This window comes from Tachypleus tridentatus, chromosome 5 (genome assembly GCF_004210375.1).
Source record: "Tachypleus tridentatus isolate NWPU-2018 chromosome 5, ASM421037v1, whole genome shotgun sequence".
Lineage (NCBI taxonomy): Eukaryota > Metazoa > Arthropoda > Merostomata > Xiphosura > Limulidae > Tachypleus > Tachypleus tridentatus.
In genome coordinates this window covers 57,367,366-57,389,895 of record NC_134829.1, presented here as the reverse complement: position 1 = coordinate 57,389,895, position 22,530 = coordinate 57,367,366, and the positions used below count along the sequence as shown (strand labels likewise).

Genomic DNA, 22,530 nt, shown 5'->3' with positions numbered 1-22,530 from the left:
ATCCCGATGAGACCATACGAAGAGACAACGAGCAAAATTTTATTTATATAAATGAAGTCATATTTTCAGTTCTGAACTTATTTTAATTCCTGGAAATCAATTAACGTAGCGATTCGGCCATTCGCTATTCTGTTGAATATTGTCTCGTAAGTGCACGCTACTGAAATGAATAATAATGCGTTACTAAAGTATCATAACGCGGAATTTGTTTGGGATATCGTTTGAGGTATTTTTGCTTTCTCTGTATTAAAGCTTAGTTCAGTCTGTTTGTTAAGTTCTCATTAGGCAAAGACCCAGGTAGCTCTCTAATTACCGGCCCGGTGTACAGATGGTTAAGGTGCTCGACCTGTAATCTGAGAATCGCGATTTTGAATCCCCGTCACACCAAACATGCTCGTCCTTTCAGCCATGGTGGCGTTATAATGTGACGGGCAATCCCAATATTCGTTGGTAAAAGAGTAGTCCAAGAGTTGGCGGTGGGTGGTGATGATCAGCTGCCTTTCCTCTCGTCTTACGCTGCAATATTAGCGACGGCTAGCGCAGGTAGCCCTGGTGTAGCTTTGCGCGAAATTCAAAAACAAACAAACAAACTGCGAACAAAGTCGAAAGTTCTTAGAACATCTTATAACACAATAATTGTGTTCTATTGTGTTCTATAAACTTAAATATTTTAAACAAACAACAACTCGTTGGTAAATTAAGTATGAAGACCAAAATTCTAGGTCTGATAAACTCGGAGGCCATGGCCCAGACAGTCCATTGGGTCACTTTGTGCTTTACGACAAACAAATAGACCTTTTATTTTTCTCATGAATATATTAGAACGAAACAAGTAGAATCTATAATAAAGGAGTCAGACTAATAGATCCAAAAGAAAAGTAAAAGATGATAAAAAATACGTTTTTGCGTCTTGTACATTTACTTAATTTAAGTTTAGATTGTTGAGACGAAACATAAATTACCACTTTAACATCAAAAATAAAATACAACTGTGTTAAATATTTAAATGAGGAATGAGGAAGAAGCGAAGTTTTAAACTCCAATAGATGCCGTGAAAACAAATTCTCTTCTCTAAGAAACTCAGAAGTGAAAACAAGTTGAAGTTAATTGAAATCCATGTATACGTTTTTATTAAAATCCTGTCAAAACAATCTGTTTTTAATACAAGGTTTCAGGACGTAACAATGTTCATTTTCCTTTTATTGATTCATATAACGCAAAAATAAGAGCAGTATTATTTGTATGATAATATTACATACAACTTCAAGAAAGTCTGTTCAGTTTGCACAGATCTCAAGGGATACTGGAAACTGGTTCCTCAACTGTTGTAACGTCAGTGACATTAGATTAGCAAAGGTTGTTGAAAACGTTCACTATTTGAATAAATATTTGCCAGTGATTTTAAAATAAAATTATAATAAAATGGATATTAAAATATATAATTTTGAAAGTTAAGTGAAATGAGGCGCTAATATGAACATCATTTGAAATAATTAAAACACTTTTGGATTTAACGTTTATATAAGCGAAGTTAAATAGCATTACTGTCTTGGGGAGTGTTTATTTCTTGATATCTGTATTAGCTGATTCTAATTTAGAGGAGATAAACTGGACGGAAGGCAGCTAGTCAATATTACCTTCCCTTTATAAACAGTGAACAAAGGCCAACCGTTACTTTATACTGCTCTCATTGCTGAAAGGGCGAGTGTATGATAGGATTAATAATCGAGTGTCCACGTCAGGTCCTCGAAGATATAAATAAGAAACAAAAATATTGTGCGCTCACAGAGGACCCTTGTTCTAATTCGATATCACGTAATTAATCGAAGTTGTTTTTAACAAGTGTGTTAAAAACACAAGTAAATATACGGTCACGTAGAATACTTGGGCAGTACGTCACTATAACCTGATGTAAGTGGAAGTTTTGAAGGTTGAACGAAACAACTACTTTTATGATGAAAATTTGTTATTGGCTTCAAAAGTAATGTATGACTTGTAGCATAACACCCACACGTGAGCTCCATCACAAAAACAAAATAAACACATCAACGTATTTATCTCTCAGTACCAAAAACGTTCTTCAACTCTAGAATACACTTCTCGCTGTGTTACTGGTTTGCCTGAGAAAAACAACTGTAGAATACACTTCTCACTTTGTTACTGGTTTGGTTGAGGAAGACAAGTGTAAAATACACTTCTCACTGTGCTAGTGGTTTGGTTGAGGAAGACAAGTATAGAATATACTTTTCACTGTGTTACTGGTTTGGTTGAGGAAGACATGTGTAGATGACACTTCTAACTGTGGTGCTGGTTTGGTTGAGGAAGACAAGTGTAGAATACACTTCTCACTTTGTTACTGGTTTGCTTGAGAAAAACAACTGTAGAATACACTTCTCACTTTGTTACTGGTTTGGTTGAGGAAGACAAGTATAGAATATACTTCTCACTTTGTTACTGGTTTGCCTGAAAAAACAACTGTAGAATACACTTCTCACTGTGTTACTGGTTTGGATAAGGAAGACAAGTGTAGAATACACTTCTAACTGTGTTACTGGTTTGGTTGAGGAAGACAAGTGTAGAGCACACTTCTAACTGTGTTACTGGTTGGATAAGGAAGACAAGTGTAGAGCACACCTCTAACTGTGTTACTGGTTTGGTTGAGGAACACAACTGTAGAATACACTTCTCACTGTGTCACTGGTTTGGTTGAGGAAGACAAGTGTAGAATACACTTCTCACTTTGTTACTGGTTTGCTTGAGGAAGACATGTGTAGATGACACTTCTAACTGTGTCACTGGTTTGGTTGAGGAAGACAAGTGTAGAATACACTTCTCACTTTGTTACTGGTTTGCTTGAGAAAAACAACTGTAGAATACACTTCTCACTTTGTTACTGGTTTGGTTGAGGAAGACAAGTATAGAATATACTTCTCACTTTGTTACTGGTTTGCCTGAAAAAACAACTGTAGAATACACTTCTCACTGTGTTACTGGTTTGGATAAGGAAGACAAGTGTAGAATACACTTCTAACTGTGTTACTGGTTTGGTTGAGGAAGACAAGTGTAGAGCACACTTCTAACTGTGTTACTGGTTGGATAAGGAAGACAAGTGTAGAGCACACCTCTAACTGTGTTACTGGTTTGGTTGAGGAACACAACTGTAGAATACACTTCTCACTGTGTCACTGGTTTGGTTGAGGAAGACAAGTGTAGAATACACTTCTCACTTTGTTACTGGTTTGCTTGAGAAAAACAACTGTAGAATACACTTCTCACTTTGTTACTGGTTTGGTTGAGGAAGACAAGTATAGAATATACTTCTCACTTTGTTACTGGTTTGCCTGAAAAAACATCTGTAGAATACACTTCTCACTGTGTTACTGGTTTGGATAAGGAAGACAAGTGTAGAATACACTTCTAACTGTGTTACTGGTTTGGTTGAGGAAGACAAGTGTAGAGCACACTTCTAACTGTGTTACTGGTTGGATAAGGAAGACAAGTGTAGAGCACACCTCTAACTGTGTTACTGGTTTGGTTGAGGAACACAACTGTAGAATACACTTCTCACTGTGTTACTGGTTTGGATAAGGAAGACAAGTGTAGAGCACACTTCTAACTGTGTTACTGAATTGGTTGAGGAAGACAACTGTAGAATACACTTCTAACTGTGTTACTGGTTGGATAAGGAAGACAAGTGTAGAGCACACCTCTAACTGTGTTACTGGTTTGGTTGAGGAACACAACTGTAGAATACACTTCTCACTGTGTTACTGGTTTGGATAAGGAAGACAAGTGTAGAGCACACTTCTAACTGTGTTACTGAATTGGTTGAGGAAGACAACTGTAGAATACACTTCTAACTGTGTTACTGGTTTGGATAAGGAAGACAACTGTAGAATACACTTCTCACTGTGTTACTGGTTTGGATAAGGAAGACAAGTGTAGAGCACACTTCTAACTGTGTTACTGGTTTGGATAAGGAAGACAAGTGTAGAGCACACTTCTAACTGTGTTACTGGTTTGGTTGAGAAAGACAAGTGTAGAGCACACTTCTCACTGTGTTACTGGTTTGGGTAAGGAAGACAAGTGTAGAATACACTTTTCGCTGTGTTACTGGTTTGCCTGAGAAAAACAACTGTAGAATACACTTCTCACTTTGTCACTGGTTTGGTTGAGGAAGACAAGTGTGAATACACTTCTCACTTTGTTACTGGTTTGCCTGAGAAAAACAACTGTAGAATACACTTCTCACTTTGTTACTGGTTTGGTTGAGGAAGACAAGTGTAGAATACACTTCTCACTGTGTTAGTGGTTTGGTTGAGGAAGACAAGTATAGAATATACTTTTCACTGTGTTACTGGTTTGGTTGAGGAAGACAACTGTAGAATACACTTCTCACTTTGTTACTGGTTTGCCTGAGAAAAACAACTGTAGAATACACTTCTCACTTTGTCACTGGTTTGGTTGAGGAAGACAAGTGTGAATACACTTCTCACTTTGTTACTGGTTTGCCTGAAAAAAAACAACTGTAGAATACACTTCTCACTGTGTTACTGGTTTGGATAAGGAAGACAAGTGTAGAGCACAATTCTAACTGTGTTACTGGTTTGGTTGAGAAAGACAACTGTAGAATACACTTCTCACTATGTTACTGGTTTGGATAAGGAAGACAAGTGTAGAGCACACTTCTAACTGGGTTACTGGTTTGGATAAGGAAGACAAGTGTAGAGCACACTTCTAACTGTGTTACTGGTTTGGATAAGGAAGACAAGTGTAGAGCACACTTCTAACTGTGTTACTGGTTTGGTTGAGGAAGACAACTGTAGAATACACTTCTCACTGTGTTACTGGTTTGGATAAGGAAGACAAGTGTAGAGCACACTTCTAACTGTGTTACTGAATTGGTTGAGGAAGACAACTGTAGAATACACTTCTCACTGTGTTACTGGTTTGGATAAGGAAGACAACTGTAGAATACACTTCTCACTGTGTTACTGGTTTGGATAAGGAAGACAAGTGTAGAGCACACTTCTCACTGTGTTACTGGTTTGGATAAGGAAGACAAGTGTAGAGCACACTTCCAACTGTGTTACTGGTTTGGATAAGGAAGACAACTGTAGAATACACTTCTCACTGTGTTACTGGTTTGGATAAGGAAGACAAGTGTAGAGCACTCTTCTAACTGTGTTACTGGTTTGGATAAGGAAGACAACTGTAGAGCATACTTCTAACTGTGTTACTGGTTTGGTTGAGGAAGACAAGTGTAGAGCACACTTCTCACTGTGTTACAGGTTTGGATAAGGAAGACAAGTGTAGAGCACACTTCTCACTGTGTTACTGGTTTGGACAAGGAAGACAAGTGTAGAGCACACTTCTCACTGTGTTACTGGTTTGGATAAGGAAGACAAGTGTAGAGCACACTTCTCACTGTGTTGCTGGTTTGGATAAGGAAGACAAGTGTAGAGCTCTAACTGTGTTACTGGTTTGGTTTATTTCATATTTCTCATTTAATGAACGATGTGAAGCGCCTGAAGAAAAATAATTGGTAGAACATAAAACAAGAGTAACAATTATACATTACCCTCATTCAACATTAGGTATCTAAATAACAGAATTATACATTACCCTCATTCAACATTAGGTATCTAAATAACAGAATTATACATTACCCTCATTCAACATTAGGTATCTGAATAACAGAATTACACATTACCCTCATTCAACATAAGGTACCTAAATAACAGAATTACACTTTACCCTGATTCAACGTTAGGTACCTAAATAACAGAATTACACATTACCCTCATTCAACATTAGGTACCTAAATAACAGAATTACACTTTACCCTCATTCAACATTAGGTACCTCAATAACAGAATTACACATTACCCTCATTCAACATTAGGTATCTAAATAACAGAATTACACATTAACCTCATTCAACATTAGGTATCTAAATAACAGAATTACACTTTACCCTCATTCAACATTAGGTATCTAAATAACAGAATTACACATTACCCTCATTAAACATTTGGTATCCAAATAACAGAATTACACATTACCCTCATTCAACATTAGGTATCTAAATAACAGAATTATACATTACCCTCATTGAACATTAGGTATCTAAATAACAGAATTACACATTACCCTCATTCAACATTAGGTATCTAAATAACAGAATTACACATTACCCTCATTCAACATTGGGTATCTAAATAACAGAATTACACTTTACCCTCATTCAACATTAGGTATCTAAATAACAGAATTACACATTACCCTCATTAAACATTAGGTATCTAAATAACAGAATTATACATTACCCTCATTCAACATTAGGTATCTAAATAACAGAATTATACATTACCCTCATTCAACATTAGGTATCTAAATAACAGAATTATACATTACCCTCATTCAACATTAGGTATCTAAATAACAGAATTACACATTACCCTCATTCAACATTAGGTACCTAAATAACAGAATTACACATTACCCTCATTCAACATAAGGTACCTAAATAACAGAATTACACTTTACCCTGATTCAACGTTAGGTACCTAAATAACAGAATTACACATTACCCTCATTCAACATTAGGTACCTAAATAACAGAATTACACTTTACCCTCATTCAACATTAGATACCTCAATAACAGAATTACACATTACCCTCATTCAACATTAGGTATCTAAATAACAGAATTACACATTACCCTCATTCAACATTAGGTATCTAAATAACAGAATTACACATTACCCTCATTAAACATTAGGTATCCAAATAACAGAATTACACATTACCCTCATTCAACATTAGGTATCTAAATAACAGAATTATACATTACCCTCATTCAACATTAGGTATCTAAATAACAGAATTACACATTACCCTCATTCAACATTAGGTACCTAAATAACAGAATTACACATTACCCTCATTCAACATTAGGTATCTAAATAACAGAATTACACTTTATCCTCATTCAACATCAGGTATCTAAATAACAGAATTGCACATTACCCTGATTGAACGTTAGGTTTTCAAATATGTAAGTGATAGGATTAGTTATCACCGTTATGCAACAGCAGGTCTGTAAGAAACTTGATTAGAGTTATGACTATTCTACATACGTGTTTCTAATAGTGAAGAAATAACACAAATTAATACCATGTTGAGAAGAATATATATCACCATAATTGAACAGGAGATATTCAAGTAACGGAAACAATTAGAAGTGAGTAAACACGAGTTTTGTTGGTTACAATAATTGACACTAACAGGCTTAACTTAAAATATTTGTATATATATACATATTCGTGATTTTAACACAAGATATTCTTTGAGCAGAAACATAAATCCACTAGTAAAGATAACTCTTAACATTTTGTAATTTATCATTTAAGAAGGAATTAAAGTTATAAAGGGACGTTGTTTTTGTATAACGGCACATGGTTTTTGTATAAAGGTACATGGTTTTTGTATAAAGGTACATGGTTTTTGTATAACGGCACGTGGTTTTTGTATAAAGGTACATGGTTTTTGTATAAAGGCAATGGTTTTTGTATAAAGGTACATGGTTTTTGTATAAAGGTACATGGTTTTTGTATAAAGGTACATGGTTTTTGTATAACGGCACGTGGTTTTTGTATAAAGGTACATGGTTTTTGTATAAAGGTACATGGTTTTTGTATAAAGGTACATGGTTTTTGTATAAAGGCAATGGTTTTTGTATAAATGCAATGGTTTTTGTATAAAGACACGTGGTTTTTGCTACAAAGTTATAGTTAATTCAGCTCCTGAAATGACTTTTCTCGTTAGGACTAGAAACTCTCTTGTTATAAAAAGTTAAGGTGTTAAAGTATTAGCCTATTAGCAAATTGTGAACTTAGTTTGGAAAGCACAAACGCCAAAATCTTTACTTAGGGTTAAAGTTCAATATGAATTAGTCACTAATAATGTTTATTATCCTTCAACATAATATTGTAGTTATATAATAATTTTTCTTCGTGGCGTTTTCCCTTATATTAGCCTTACCTGGGAAACATTTCCTCTTATCAGACCTTACTCGAGAAAATGTATAATATTTGACGTTTCTCTTGGAAGTGTACACTAATTCCTGACGCTTCTATAGGAAGTGTACACTAATTCCTGACGCTTCTCTTGGAAGTGTACACTAATTCCTGACGCTTCTATAGGAAGTGTACACTAATTCCTGACGCTTCTATAAGAAGTGTACACTAATTCCTGACGCTTCTATAGGAAGTGTACACTAATTCCTGACGCTTTTCTAGGAATTGTAAGCAATTTCCTGACATTTATTTAGGAAGTGTACACTATTTCCTGACGTTTTGCTAGGATGTGTACACTATTTCCTGACGTCTTTTTAGGAAGTGTACACTATTTCCTGACGTCTTTTTAGGAAGTGTACACTATTTCCTGACGTTTCTCTAGGAAGTGTATAATATTTCCTGACGTTTTGCTAGGATGTGTACACTATTTCCTGACGTCTTTTTAGGAAGGGTACACTATTTTCTGACGTTTCTCTAGGATGTGTACACTATTTCCTGAAATTTCTCTAGGATGTGTACACTATTTCCTGACGTATTTTTAGGAAGTGTACACTATTTCCTGACGTTTCTCTAGGAAGTGTACACTATTTCCTGACGTATTTTTAGGAAGTTTTCAAGGATCAAATGAAAACGATTTGAATGTGTTTCAAGTGATTGTTAATTAATCATTGAATTTTCGAAGAATTATTTATGGTTAAATGTTGTTATCATTTGTTTAATTTCACGTGACCTATGTACACAGTCCTATAAAATAAAATGTTTTTTTGAATATTGTTTCTCTTTACCTACATGCTACGTAAGTTGATATATAAATATAGTCATGTTGTTCTACATTTCATCGTTTAAATAATATCAGAACCTGTCATTCTACCCTGTATTTTAAGGTGACTAAATAAGTTAATTTGTTTACTTAACGTCAGTGAGATGCATGCTACAAAGGGGGTAGAACGCTGCCCGTACAGAGAAAGAAACAGCTGAGAATCACTTTCTACAGATGTCGAGTAAAATACATCAATCCATATCGCCAGACCCGGTCACCTTCCATCTGACGACAGTGCATCTTGACAACAGTCCTACAGTGTATTTACCACCACAAAAATGTTTCATTGTAAGTCATGTCCAAAGTACATCATCTCTGCTGCTTTCAACAGTTGAGTGCCGCAGAGGTTCGTTGCTTTCCAAAGGAATTTCGTGATTACCCATTTCTTTCTCCACTTACTTGAGATATAAAACAATTGTACGAGAGGTATGACCGCGAACCTATAGTTTGTTGACTTTGCTTACAGGTAGAGATCCTTCTACTGCACACTGTTGCCTGGAGTAAGTGAGTAGCTTACGTCAATATCCTATGTATTCGTGGGTTCTCATCTGTTATAAGACGCTGCACCTTGTTTACTACAGCTGCAGTACGCCTCTGGGCCATCTTCTAGGTGGTCCTGATACCCCAAGTTGATCCATATTACTTTTTTCTCATGTCATTAAATAATATATATGTATTACCGTCTTTTAAATTCTAACTTCTGAGTTTGAAATCATCTTTATTATTCAAGTTCACAAATATTTTCCGTTGGAAAGAACTATAACATGCCCTTCCTAAAATCGATAACTTTAATTCACAATGTACCACCAAATCATGTCAACATGTGGTTTTAGTACAACCGTGACAGTCAGAGGTTTTATTAATTCGTATATTAAAAATGACTCGATTATATCGTGCTTATTCTCTCTATTATAATTCAGCCGATGTGCAGTGTACATAACTTCAATAGTTGCTAGAACTGTAGAGAAATATACAACATTTCTTGTTATGTTTTTCAATTGACACGCGTCTCTAATACCTTGAGTTTTGACTTAAGAAAAAATCTTTCTCAACAGGTCTATATTTAAGTGTTTACTAGCGTAGTGATTGACTAATAACATCTCCTGATAAAGAATTAGTCTATTCCATCTGAAAACTATCACATCTCATCTGTTTGTACCTGGTCTATCTTAACACATCTTGGTTAGTCTATTCCATCTGAAAACTATCACATCTCATCTGTTTGTACCTGGTCTATCTTAACACATCTTGGTTAGTCTATTCCATCTGAAAACTATCACATCTCATCTGTTTGTACCTGGTCTATCTTAACACATCTTGGTTAGTCTATTCCATCTGAAAACTATCACATCTCATCTGTTTGTACCTGGTCTATCTTAACACATCTTGGTTAGTGTATTCCATCTGAAAACTATCACATCTCATCTGTTTGTACCTGGTCTATCTTAACACATCTTGGTTAGTCTATTCCATCTGAAAACTATCACATCTCATCTGTTTGTACCTGGTCTATCTTAACACATCTTGGTTAGTCTATTCCATCTGAAAACTATCACATCTCATCTGTTTGTACCTGGTCTATCTTAACACATCTTGGTGTGATTCTAGAGATACGAAGTTTAGTCCAACGTATCGGCATCTTTCATTAAATGACTCTTTAAGAACGGTTTAAAATAAAGTTGAACCGAAACGTTGTACAAAAGGAACGATTTACCTACATCTGGTTATCGAAACAGAACCATTTAATGTATCTGTACGCGTTCATTTTGCGTTTTAAGGGAAACACTAGACTGATATGACAGCACAAATGAACTCTAAAAGCGTTATATATTTCAATATTTAGTATCGTGTGAATCGTATCTTCAAAAAGAGGATTTGACGTTTGTAAAACACACACATAGTGTCATATTATGTTTTTCTTTTAGGGTAAATATATCTGTGTTTTTTTCCTCTCAGGGAATCAAACTACGAGATTTTCATTTTCACTGGAGATAGATATACAACTAATGTTATGTTAAGAGAACAAGAAACATAACACCAAATACCGATAAGGACTGACGACTATAGTTGTTATAACAACAAACATAACACCAAATTCCAATAAGGCTAGATTACTATAGTTGATAAAAGAACAAACATACACCAAATACCGATAAGGACTGATGACTATAGTTGATAGAACAACAAACATAACACCAAATACCAATAAGGCTAGGTTGCTATAGTTGATAGAACAACAAACATAACACCAAATACCGATAAGGACTGATGACTATAGTTGATAAAAGAACAAACATACACCAAATACCGATAAGGCTAGATTACTATAGTTGATAGAACAACAAACATAACACCAAATACCAATAATGACTGACAACTATGATTGATAGAACAGCAAACATTCACCAAATACGGATAACGCTGGATGAATATAGTTGATAGAATAATAAACTTAGCCCTGAGTGTGGCAAGACTTGATAACTGTAGTTGATTCATAACAATAACATATATCACACACATGATTTATTAGAAACCCTTTGATTTGTACAAGATTCTTTTAAAATAGTTTTTTTTGCAGTTATGGTTTCAACTACCTAATCAGTACTGACTGACATTATTACTGTCATCATATTTTTACTACTTACAAAAAGACAGATCTTAGAATTAAATATTGAAGATTCTTTGATAAAATTAATGGTTTGCGGAATTGAAAATACTTAGAAAATAACTCGTAGCCCCGCCATAACTTAATTAAAGGAGTTGACAGTTGACAAAAGTTTTGGTTAACTAACCCTGACCTGTAACGTAGCCCACGAACTGTTCTACGAGATATATTCTACATTGGTACAGCTAGTAGATCGATATACAACGTATGACAGGATATTATGGAGAATAAATTAATGACCATCTAGATGACCATTGGAATTTTCTTTTTCTTTCTGCTACGTATGCAGGAATAATGACTCGACTGTCTTAAGCTATCCAGCTATGTGCTACGTGAGTTAAAGTATGCACTAAGATCTAGGTAAAACTTTTACACTTATCACGTTGATTGTTTCTGAACTTCACGAACAACTGCAATAGAACTGTCTATATAGAGCTGTTTCTACTTTTGTATTGATGGACAAGAGAGAAAGCAGAGAGTCAATCGCACCAACCGCCAACTCTTTTCTGATCGAAAGTGCAATTAGACCGTTATCATTACATATGGACTGCAGCATGGCTTAAATAACGTTAAGGATGTTCTATTACATAGGTATGGACTATGTTGCAATCTGCGTAGTCGTGAGTCAGTACAACGTGTGCTTACTAAATTTGTTTCTTTTGAATTTCGTGCAAAGCAACACGAGGGCTATCTGCGCTAGTAGTCTCTAAATTAGTAGTGTGAGACTAGAGGGAAGGCAGCTAGTCATCACCACCCTCCGCCAACTCTTGGGCTATTCTTTTACCAACGAATAGTGGGATTGATCATCACATTATAACGCCCCCACGGCTGAAAGGATTAGCATGTTTGGTGTGACGGGGATTCGAACCCGCGACTCTCGGATCACAAGTCGAGTGCCTTAACCACCTGGTCATGCCGGACCGCTTGCCAAATATCACGAAAATAGTTAGACTAGTAAACAGCATGAATTATGAACGTTAAAAGCAAGCAATAGAAACATCCGGTACTCTCAATTTTGGTTTTATTTACTCTCGAAACAGAAAGCTTTCGGAGACCTTGCTGAAGTACATCTAGTAAACTGGACGAAAGGTAAAAAGACACGTAATATTAAAACCCTACAAATATACTGAATAAACAAAAGAGATTTAGTCCTAAAGTCACAGTCTTATTTTTTAGCCCTACTGTCGGTTAGTTTCTACTTCGATTATAACTTTGGTTGTTAAAGAACTGACTTCCTTTCTTCTATACGAAAAAGAAGAAAAATAATGAAATCATTGATAGTTAAAGAGACACAACGATTATTTTATTTATAAAGACTCGTCTGTTACTTAGGTCCGTGTAGTCAACAGTGACAATAATCCATTAGTAACTTGTTACATAAGTAGTAGAGAAATGTTAATATATCTTTAAAAAGCCGATATACTAACACATAGGGACAACGTTTTATAAAACTCGTATAGTTCTGATGTGATAAAGTTTCGATTCACAAAAATGACAAAAGACACAAACAAGGTTATGTAATGAAATTAGACGTATTTTTAATGGCCAACAGTGACAAATTGCAATGGTTCTCTTGTGTGTGATTAGAACATATAGTATGTAATTCTTAGATCATACACTATATGATTCTTAGGTCACACAGTATAAAATTGTTAGATCATAGAGTATATGATTCTTAGGTCACACAGTATAAGATTGTTAGATCATAGAGTATATGATTCTTAGGTCACACAGTATAAGATTGTTAGATCATAGAGTATATGATTATTTTACTTAAAACAAAGTTTGTAGCTACAGTTCTGTCTAAGTGAATTATTTTTACCAGATTTTTCGTAATTGTTATCACGTAAATGTCATGTGTTCAACTTTACACACAGTAACGGTAGTTTAGTAGCACTTATCCAATAGTAGTTGTAATATTTATTATCTAATAGTAGTTGTAATATTTATTATCCAATAGTAGTTGTAGTATTTATTATCCAATAGTAGTTGTAATATTTATTATCCAATAGTAGTTGTAATATTTATTATCCAATAGCCAAATAGTAGTTGTAATATTTATTATCCAATAGTAGTTGTAATATTTATTATCCAATAGCCAAATAGTAGTTGTAATATTTATTATCCAATAGTAGTTGTAATATTTATTATCCAATAGTAGTTGTAATATTTATTATCCAATAACCGAACAGTAGTTGTAATATTTATTATCCAATAGCCGAACATTAGTTGTAATATTTATTATCCAATAGCCAAATAGTAGTTGTAATATTTATTATCCAATAGCCGAACAGTAGTTTCAATATCTTTTATCCAATGGCTAAACAATAGTTTTAATTTGTCTTATCTAATAATCGTACAGTAGTTTTCATGTACTTTATTCAGTTTCGTTTAGAAAATCAATAGCAGTGTGTTTGTTACCTGGCAAATGGATTTTCCAATATAGTTTTTCATTGTATGTGGACTCAGTGTGTGGTATAGGTTGAAAACTACTTAGTTAAGAATTTGCAGAATTTGATAGTAAGGTAAGCCTAAATAGGCAAAGCAGGTTTACATGACTGTGAGACGTTTATTAGTGAGTAACTATTCATTTCATAGGTTCTATTAAACATAATAAAACACTGCATAGTTCAGTAACTTTAGCAGGAAAAATTATATCGTAAAAAACAACTTAATAAATTATTAAAGTAATGTTTGAATCGCTTATTTTTCCTTCTGAAACGAATTTCAGCATCTTTAGGACTTATTAGTTCATTTATGTAGATACATACAAGGAATAGAGATAAAAGTGCACCATCTGAGCTTGTTGTTAATTTATTATGTCTTTTATTAGATAACAGAAAAATATATATGTTTTAGGACACACCTGATGAGATTTGTTCAAAATATAATCTAACCCTAATTTAACATTTGCTTTGGTACATATCTGAAGTTACCATGATTCTAGTCACATTTTCTCATAAAAAGTGTTGTGTACCTGCTGAAGTTACTTAGACTTTCTTGTTCCAATTAACCTACAAAACGGTAAAACAAGTTTCTCTCTAATTATTTAGTCATTAATAGATATCTTAATAAGATAATTGATGTTATGGGATAACCGTAATTGATGTTATGGGATAACCGGATCAATCATCCGATATCAATGAGAGTGAAAATTTATGTTAATCCGATTAACGAAGGATAGCAAACTAAACTCAGAAGACGAATATTTTGAAGAACTCAAAGAACGATGACAGTCAATCACTCAGGACCATCTGTACAAACACATTGAAAGCATGTCATGTTGATGTGAAGCAGTACTGAAATACAAGGGATTGATTACTAAATACTAACTTGTGAAACTGGTTTGTGTCATCTTGAGTTTCAGGCTGATTAGAACAAGGAGATCTAAAACACTACAGCAGGTGTACAACACTTTGTATGATAAAATGTAACAAAATCATAAAAGGTTCGGGCATGTACGATAGTCAGTGTTAAAACTAGGATTTGGGATCATATTTGAACAGATCTCGTCGAATACGTTCTAAAAACATATAGTTTTACATATTTTTATGTTAGCTAATGTAGGATATAACAAATTATAACAACATTTTGAATGAAGCCACGATTTTGTCCACCCCATGTACATATATGTATATTAAGCGTTCTAAGTCTGAACAAAACGGACTTTCAATGATCATGGAAATAAACATTAATATGGTAATCAAAACACCACGATCTTCTGATCGAAGTAGGACAGTTAAATGAATATTTCTTAGATCTTTAAAACGAACAATCCATTGTTCTCTCACAGTTCACTCGATCCAGTCGACAGTCTGTGTACATCCAAAACGTTGATAGAAACACAGGAGGGAAGTTCAGATGTGAAGTTTCGGCAGATGCTCCATTGTTTAGGACAGCGGCAGCTGAGAAGGTCATGTCTGTAGAAGGTAAGTCTGAGAGATAAGATGATAGGTCGTCATGGAATATACTGTAAAACACAACATTCTGTTAATCTTATAAAAACATTTTCTACAGAATAATTAAAGAAAAAAATACGTACAATCTTGTAGTATTTATATAAAAGTATTAAACAAAATTTCACAAACGAAATAAACTCTTCTGTATCATTCTGTGTAAATTTTGAGAAAGAAGTACAAATAACCTCAGCAGAATTTATAAAACATTTCAGTATTCTGTACCACTTTTAATAAAAAATACGCATTTTTCTATGGGACTTATAATAAATTAACACAGAATATTCCTTAGAATTACGGGTTCGGCCTGGCCAGGTGGTTCAGGTACTCGACTCGTAATCCGAGAGTCGCAGGTTCGAATTCCCGTCCCATCAAACATGCTCGCCCTTTCAGCCGTGGGGGTGTTACAATATGACGGTCAATCCCACTATTCGTTGGTAAAAGAGTAGCCCAATAGTTGGGGGTGGGTGGTGAAGACTAGCTGCCTTCCCTCTAGTCTTACACTGCTAAATTAGGGATGGCGAGTGCAGATAGCCCTGGAGTAGTTTTGCGCGAAATTCAAAACCAAACCAATCTTCAGAATGTGTAATAAGGTTTTTTGTGTTTTTTTTTTAAAAGAAAAGAGAATAGAAGTAGCCAACGAAACGTTATTTTCTAAACTTTTACCGGTTTCTCTATTCGTGAAATGTATATATACATATATCAAGTGCGTTTTGATTCATAAAATATTTGGTTCGTGTCACAACAATATCAGACCAAACCAAATATGTGATTCAGCCCTATCATTGTGGCACAGTAACATGTAACGTATGGTGAACTTGTTCGAACTGTTAAAATAGTATGGCTAAACCTTTGTAAACTTATCAGTTAGACAGCAACGCATCTACGATTTATTTTTTAACTCTAGTTATTTTGAGCATGCTCAGTGGTGCTATCATTAGATAGCTGACTTTTTACGGTTTCCTTGCAAAGTTAGAATTTATCAGTTAACCCTAACTGTATGAGTAACAGTGGCTGTTACTTTACTTCGTTATCTATGATACATTACGTGCTTTGTTGAATCGCCACTTTAACTTCACATGGAGAGCTTAATAAAAAGAAATTGTTATCACAATTTATTAAAGAGTAATAGAATGTTCTGAGGGCTTATCAATACGTCACAACATGCGGAACGAACATGAAAACAAGAGTACAGAATCTCCGTGTTAAGTAACAATTTATTAATATTACTTTATGACCAACATAGCCCACAATTGAAAAACAGCTTGTTATAAGTAACAATTTATTAATATTACTTTATGACCAACATAGCCCACAATTGAAAAACAGCTTGTTATAAGTAACAATTTATTAATATTACTTTATGACCAACATAGCCCACAATTGAAAAACAGCTTGTTATAAGTAACAATTTATTAATATTACTTTATGACCAACATAGCCTACAATTGAAAAAACAGCTTGTTATAAGTAACAATTTATTAATATTACTTTATGACCAACATAGCCCATAATTGAAAAACAGCTTGTTATAAGTAACAATTTATTAATATTACTTTATGACCAACATAGCCCACAATTGAAAAACAGCTTGTTATAAGTAACAATTTATTAATATTACTTTATGACCAACATGGCCCACAATTGAAAAACAGCTTGTTATAAGTAACAATTTATTAATATTACTTTATGACCAACATAGCCCACAACTGAAAAACAGCTTGTTATAAGTAACAATTTATTAATATTACTTTATGACCAACATAGCCCACAATTGAAAAACAGCTTGTTATAAGTAACAATTTATTAATATTACTTTATGACCAACATGGCCCACAATTGAAAAACAGCTTGTTATAAGTAACAATTTATTAATATTACTTTATGACCAACATAGACCACAATTGAAAAACAGCTTGTTAATAATGGGTAGAACTAATTAAATAAATTGTTATTACGTTCTTACTCAAAATATTACAATGCATTGTTTTGTCCATACAGTAATCTAACTATCGGCGATATTATTGGCCATAATTCCAATAACACCTGGTGACGTTCGGTGTCAGACCAAATCCAAATATGTGCTGAAACATGTTCTATTTATTGCACTTCATGGCGTTATTTGATAGAATCTTCACATTCGATGACTAGATTTTAAGAGTGTGTCAATTTACCGAGTTATGTTTTCATACCTTTGATATTAATTCATTTAGGCCTCTGTAAGAAACTGTATATATCGAACACAGTAACATTTCATCACTTTCGCCAACGAACAGCTGACTGTATTTGAAGGAAAGCTAGTATACATTTAGATAAGACCTAGCCTATTTTAGGCAGGTCGAGGTCAAATTCTAATACACAGAAAGATAACCAAAATCCAAGACATTCTTATCTGTTAACATGGTGACCAATTTTTTACACAGTGATCGGATGTTGATGGAACCTAGCGGTCCTATATAGAATATTATTCTTCACTGTATTGACAATAATGGTCCATATCCTTTGGTGACAATGGACGTATGTACACATTCCTTTTTAATATTTGAGGGCCTAATACGATCAACGTTTCCTGACGGAGATTTGCGCTCTGTTGTGTGCTTGGTATTACGTTATTACATTAGATACAAGTAGATTACGTCAGGTATTTTATGGTAAAATAGTACTAAAGAATTCTCACTTTGAGTATTTTAAACCTATGGAAGAGTATTAAAAAATCATATTTTGTTATTTAACAATGAAAATAAAGTGAAATCATATAACTGTTTTTAACACACTATATTCCAACAAAAAACCTGTACAGCATATTAGACTCAGTGTTTTCTCTTCTGTCTAACGTCGTCTTCTGACTAGTATCCATGTATATATTTTACAACATTAAATTCCATATATCCTTGTTTTCTGTTAAATATGGAGTCGTCCTCTGACTAGCGTAAATGTATATAGTCTAAGGTATTGGATTCTTTATATGCTGTTTTCTCTTCAGTTTAACACCGTCCTCTGACTAGTATCCATGGATATAGTCCAGGATAATAGATTCCATATATCTTTGTTATCATCTGAGTCTGACATCTTTTTCTAACAAATATCCTTTTATACAATATGTGCGACATATATCTCTGTCAATCAGTTATTCTTAATAATACGTCCGATACAGTGGTATATGTTTATTCAAGTTACATGGATCTATTTATTTTCAAATGGCTCAGCATTGGCCAGGTGGTTAAGGCACTCGACTAATAATCCGAGGGTTGCGAGTTCGAATCCCCGTCGCCCCAAACATGCTCCACCTTTCAGCCCTGGTGGCGTTATAATGTGACGGTCAACCCCCTATTCGTTAGTAAAAGAGTAGCACAAGAGTTGGCGGTGGGTGGTGATGACTAGTTGCCTTCACCTCTAGTCTTACACTGCTAAATTAGGGACGGCTAGCACAGATAGCCCTCGTGTTGCTTTGCGCGAAATTCGAAACAAACAAACAATACTTCCAAGCTTTATATCGTGGCGACGTAAAAATGCAGCAAACAAACTACGATAGATAAACGAGTTTCATAAAGGCAGAAATCATCTTTAAAGCACTTCGTAGTGGATGTCTTATAGAGTTAGCTAAGTACCAGTTTATACAAGCTGGCGAAAAATATTTTTCCTCCATCTACAGCTGAATATTTTTGTATTCCCTATTGTAAATTCCATATACAAACAACAACTGCTTCAACCTTTTTTTTACAAACACATACACACGTGCGCATTGATCGTATAATCTCCTCCTTATGTTTATTGTTTTTCCAACAATACAAACTGGCTGCATTAGTCGGCGAGTCTCTGGTTCTCCAGTGCGGTGTCCATGCTTTGTGGTAAAATGAATGTTTTATTTTCTATATTATTGTCTTTGTTGAAGTGCGAGCCTAGGAATGTCGTCGAAGTTATTGAAATTCGCACGAACAGTGATAAGGAAGGTATAATTATTAAATATGGCCAAATGTCAGGAAAAGTTGATACATCACATAGCTTTTACTGTACTCAATTTTATACACACAGCTAGGGAAAATACATATGTAATACACAGAGTTTACTTACGCTCATGGAGACAGTAATAAGAGTTACGGAAAACTGAAGTAAGATTTTGTTTTAACCGAAATGTAACTCACATTCTGAACAGCAGTAACCCGAACCAGTTGACTGATGTAAGGTGTAACATATGGTTTAACTTAAGTAACCCTAACCAGTTGATTGATGTAAGGAGTAACATACGGTAGTGTAACTTAAGTAACCCGAACCAGCTGACTGAAGTAAGGTGTAACATACGGTGTAACTGAAGTAACCCCAACCAGTTGATTGATGTGAGGTGTAACATATGGTCTAACTCAAGTAACCCCAACTAGTTGATTGATGTAAGTTGTAACATACGGTGTAACTGAAGTAACCCCAACCAATTGATTGATGTAAGGTGTAACATACGATGTAACTCAAGTAACCCACGTAACCCTGACCAGCTGACTGATGTAAGATGTAACGTACAGTGTAACTCAGGTAATTTTGACCAGCTGATTAATGTAAGGTGTAACACACGATGTAACTTAAGTAACCCTAACCAGTTAACTACTGTAACTTAAATTACTCTGACCCGCTGACTAATGAAAAATTCAACGTAGATATATTTTCATCTTTTAAGAATCTTTCGTGGTCTTTAAGAAAAGTCTGTTTTAGCATTTCCACATTATACACATGCAATAGGAGTTGATGTAAAAATCGAAATGTGAAAAATTCTAGTAATAGTGTTTTATATTGGTAATTTTATTGAGTAATGAACACGTAGGAAACAATATTTATTTTTAATTTTTTTTACAGAGTTCACTGGAACCGCTAGCTGTCTTCAACATCCGTCAGGTGGAGCTGGTGTCTTACTGCTTCTTCTCAGTTGTGTGTTAAACGTATACCTGACTTACAAACTGGGATGATTTTTTTGTTATTTTTACGAGCAAAAATTAAAACTAACAGTAGTTAGACCAAAAATGGTAAATTGCTTTGTGGGTGACTTTAAAACGGATCACGTAATTCGCTTTTATCTAGGAGTGAAACTGGTTCTGAAAGAGTATTGAATGTTTTACGTGATTATTAGGAAAGACTAGTGATCACATGAAGAAAGATTTCCAAGGTTTGAATATGACATTAAATCATTCATTGAACTTTGTTCTAGAAACGTTTTGCTTCTCTTACTAATTGGATATTGAAGGAGCACCTTGGAAAACGAGGTTGTTTGGAAATTGAACGATCATTTAGTTCGAAACTTGCTATCTATAAAAATGTGAGTTGTTGTTCCAATTGATTGTATTGTGTGGCGAAGTAAACTATTTTAATCTATTAGCTATTAATAGCAATGATCATGTGTTATATTTAAGCAGAACGTGTAATGTGTTATATTTAACATGTAATTCTAAGAGAGTATTTGAATTCTGTTTGTTTATGTGAAGGTTTTAGTTTAATGGCTTTTTTCCCCTTTTCCATGCATTCATTCGACAAAGATTTAATTGGGCGTTTCATAAGAAACACTGGCATACGTGTTGAAACATAACTGGATGACGTGATTTAATTGGGCGTTTCATAAGAAACACTGGCATACGTGTTGAAACATGACTGGATGACGTTGACTTAAACACAAACAAGCAGCTTATATTTACCAGTAAAACAATACTTTAAAAGTGGAAAGTTGTTAATTTGTTTTACAAACAAATAGGTGTACAGTATTTGGCAAACGTCTCACAATTTGAAGCCTAACTGACGAGTTCTAGTATTAGACGAAAGACCTAAACGGCAGTACTTCTGAGAGACAAAGTATTTATCTGACCAGTTATTTTAACACACCTCTGATTTTAAACACATAATCGACAGATTAATAAAACTCATCTGCAGTTCACATTATAATTATCTCAGATTTTAGGCATAAACGCTAATATTATCAATATTTGTATGAAGATTACCTAGTGATGGAAGATGAGGAAGGGGTACCATCTTCTTCCATCGTCAGCTGGACTGCTTTGCCCTTTGAATCAACAACACTTAGTAATAACTATGTTAGAAACTCAATCTGTAAGAAAATACAGTTCAAATAAGCACTTAAGATCAAAGTGCTTTTAGTGGTACCTTCAACTTGTGGACTCCAAATGAGTTTTTAAAAAAAATTAAAAGTTAAACAAAGTGAATTAGAGAAAACTAAAGCTTGCCTCTCTCACACCTGCTTTCTAAAAATTAAAACAGAAATATATGTATAAATATAAACGTGTTGAACCTAATGCTAATCTAAATGTCATTCTTATCTTAAACTTAGCACGACTGGAGATTGCTGACATTGTTGGAAATTAAAGCTCGAATCGGGTTAAAGGTTTTAGTTTTGTTTTCTGACATGAGTTATCGCGTTTCATGTCAAAATACTCTTGTGTTACTGATGTAATAACTTTAAAAACAAGTTGCGACTTTTATTTAATTATCGCGTCTTTCTAACCTATCAAGACAACTTCTCTTTAGAAGTTTGGTTTTTTAAGTAATTTCAATTGTAAAAGTTGAACTGAAGCTAAGATCAGTGGCACTGGTTTAGCTACATAATGGTTTTCTATTTATAGCCAAATCAACTAAATATTTATTTCTCTTTATTATGTATAGTTTGTGTTGTTTTTTATCGTCATAAAATTTCTTTGTTGTTTCAAGTGATAAACATTTAAATTTGATTTGTAACTGTCAGTGAAAAGGGAATATATTTGATCTGCAATAGACATTCTTTAAAACAATAAAAATATCAGTGTTTTAAGTGTGTGGTCTGAGTTCTTATCTTTATGATTAATTTACTGCAAACAAATGACGATACCATTGAACCAGAAGTAATTTATTGATACGGGAGTACAAAACAAAAGATAATTCATCTGTTTAATAACGTGTTGAAAAAACGTTTTTATCCTAAATACAAACAAGGAATATTGACAACATAAGCTGTTCGAAACGTCTTAAAAAACGAAGATAAA

The 22,530-nt window shown here is 34.1% G+C and overlaps 1 protein-coding gene across 1 annotated transcript in view; it reads left to right on the top strand.

Moving 5' to 3' along the window:
* The window catches only part of LOC143251223 (uncharacterized), a 126,616-nt gene extending 104,373 nt beyond the window's left edge, over positions 1–22,243 (top strand). Inside the window, exons 3-4 of the mRNA XM_076502669.1 lie at positions 15,361–15,496; positions 20,366–22,243. Coding sequence (XP_076358784.1) covers positions 15,361–15,496; positions 20,366–20,475 — 246 coding nt within the window. The 3' untranslated portion in view covers positions 20,476–22,243. The remainder of the gene's footprint in view (positions 1–15,360; positions 15,497–20,365) is intronic.
* Positions 22,244–22,530: the final 287 nt, after the last annotated feature.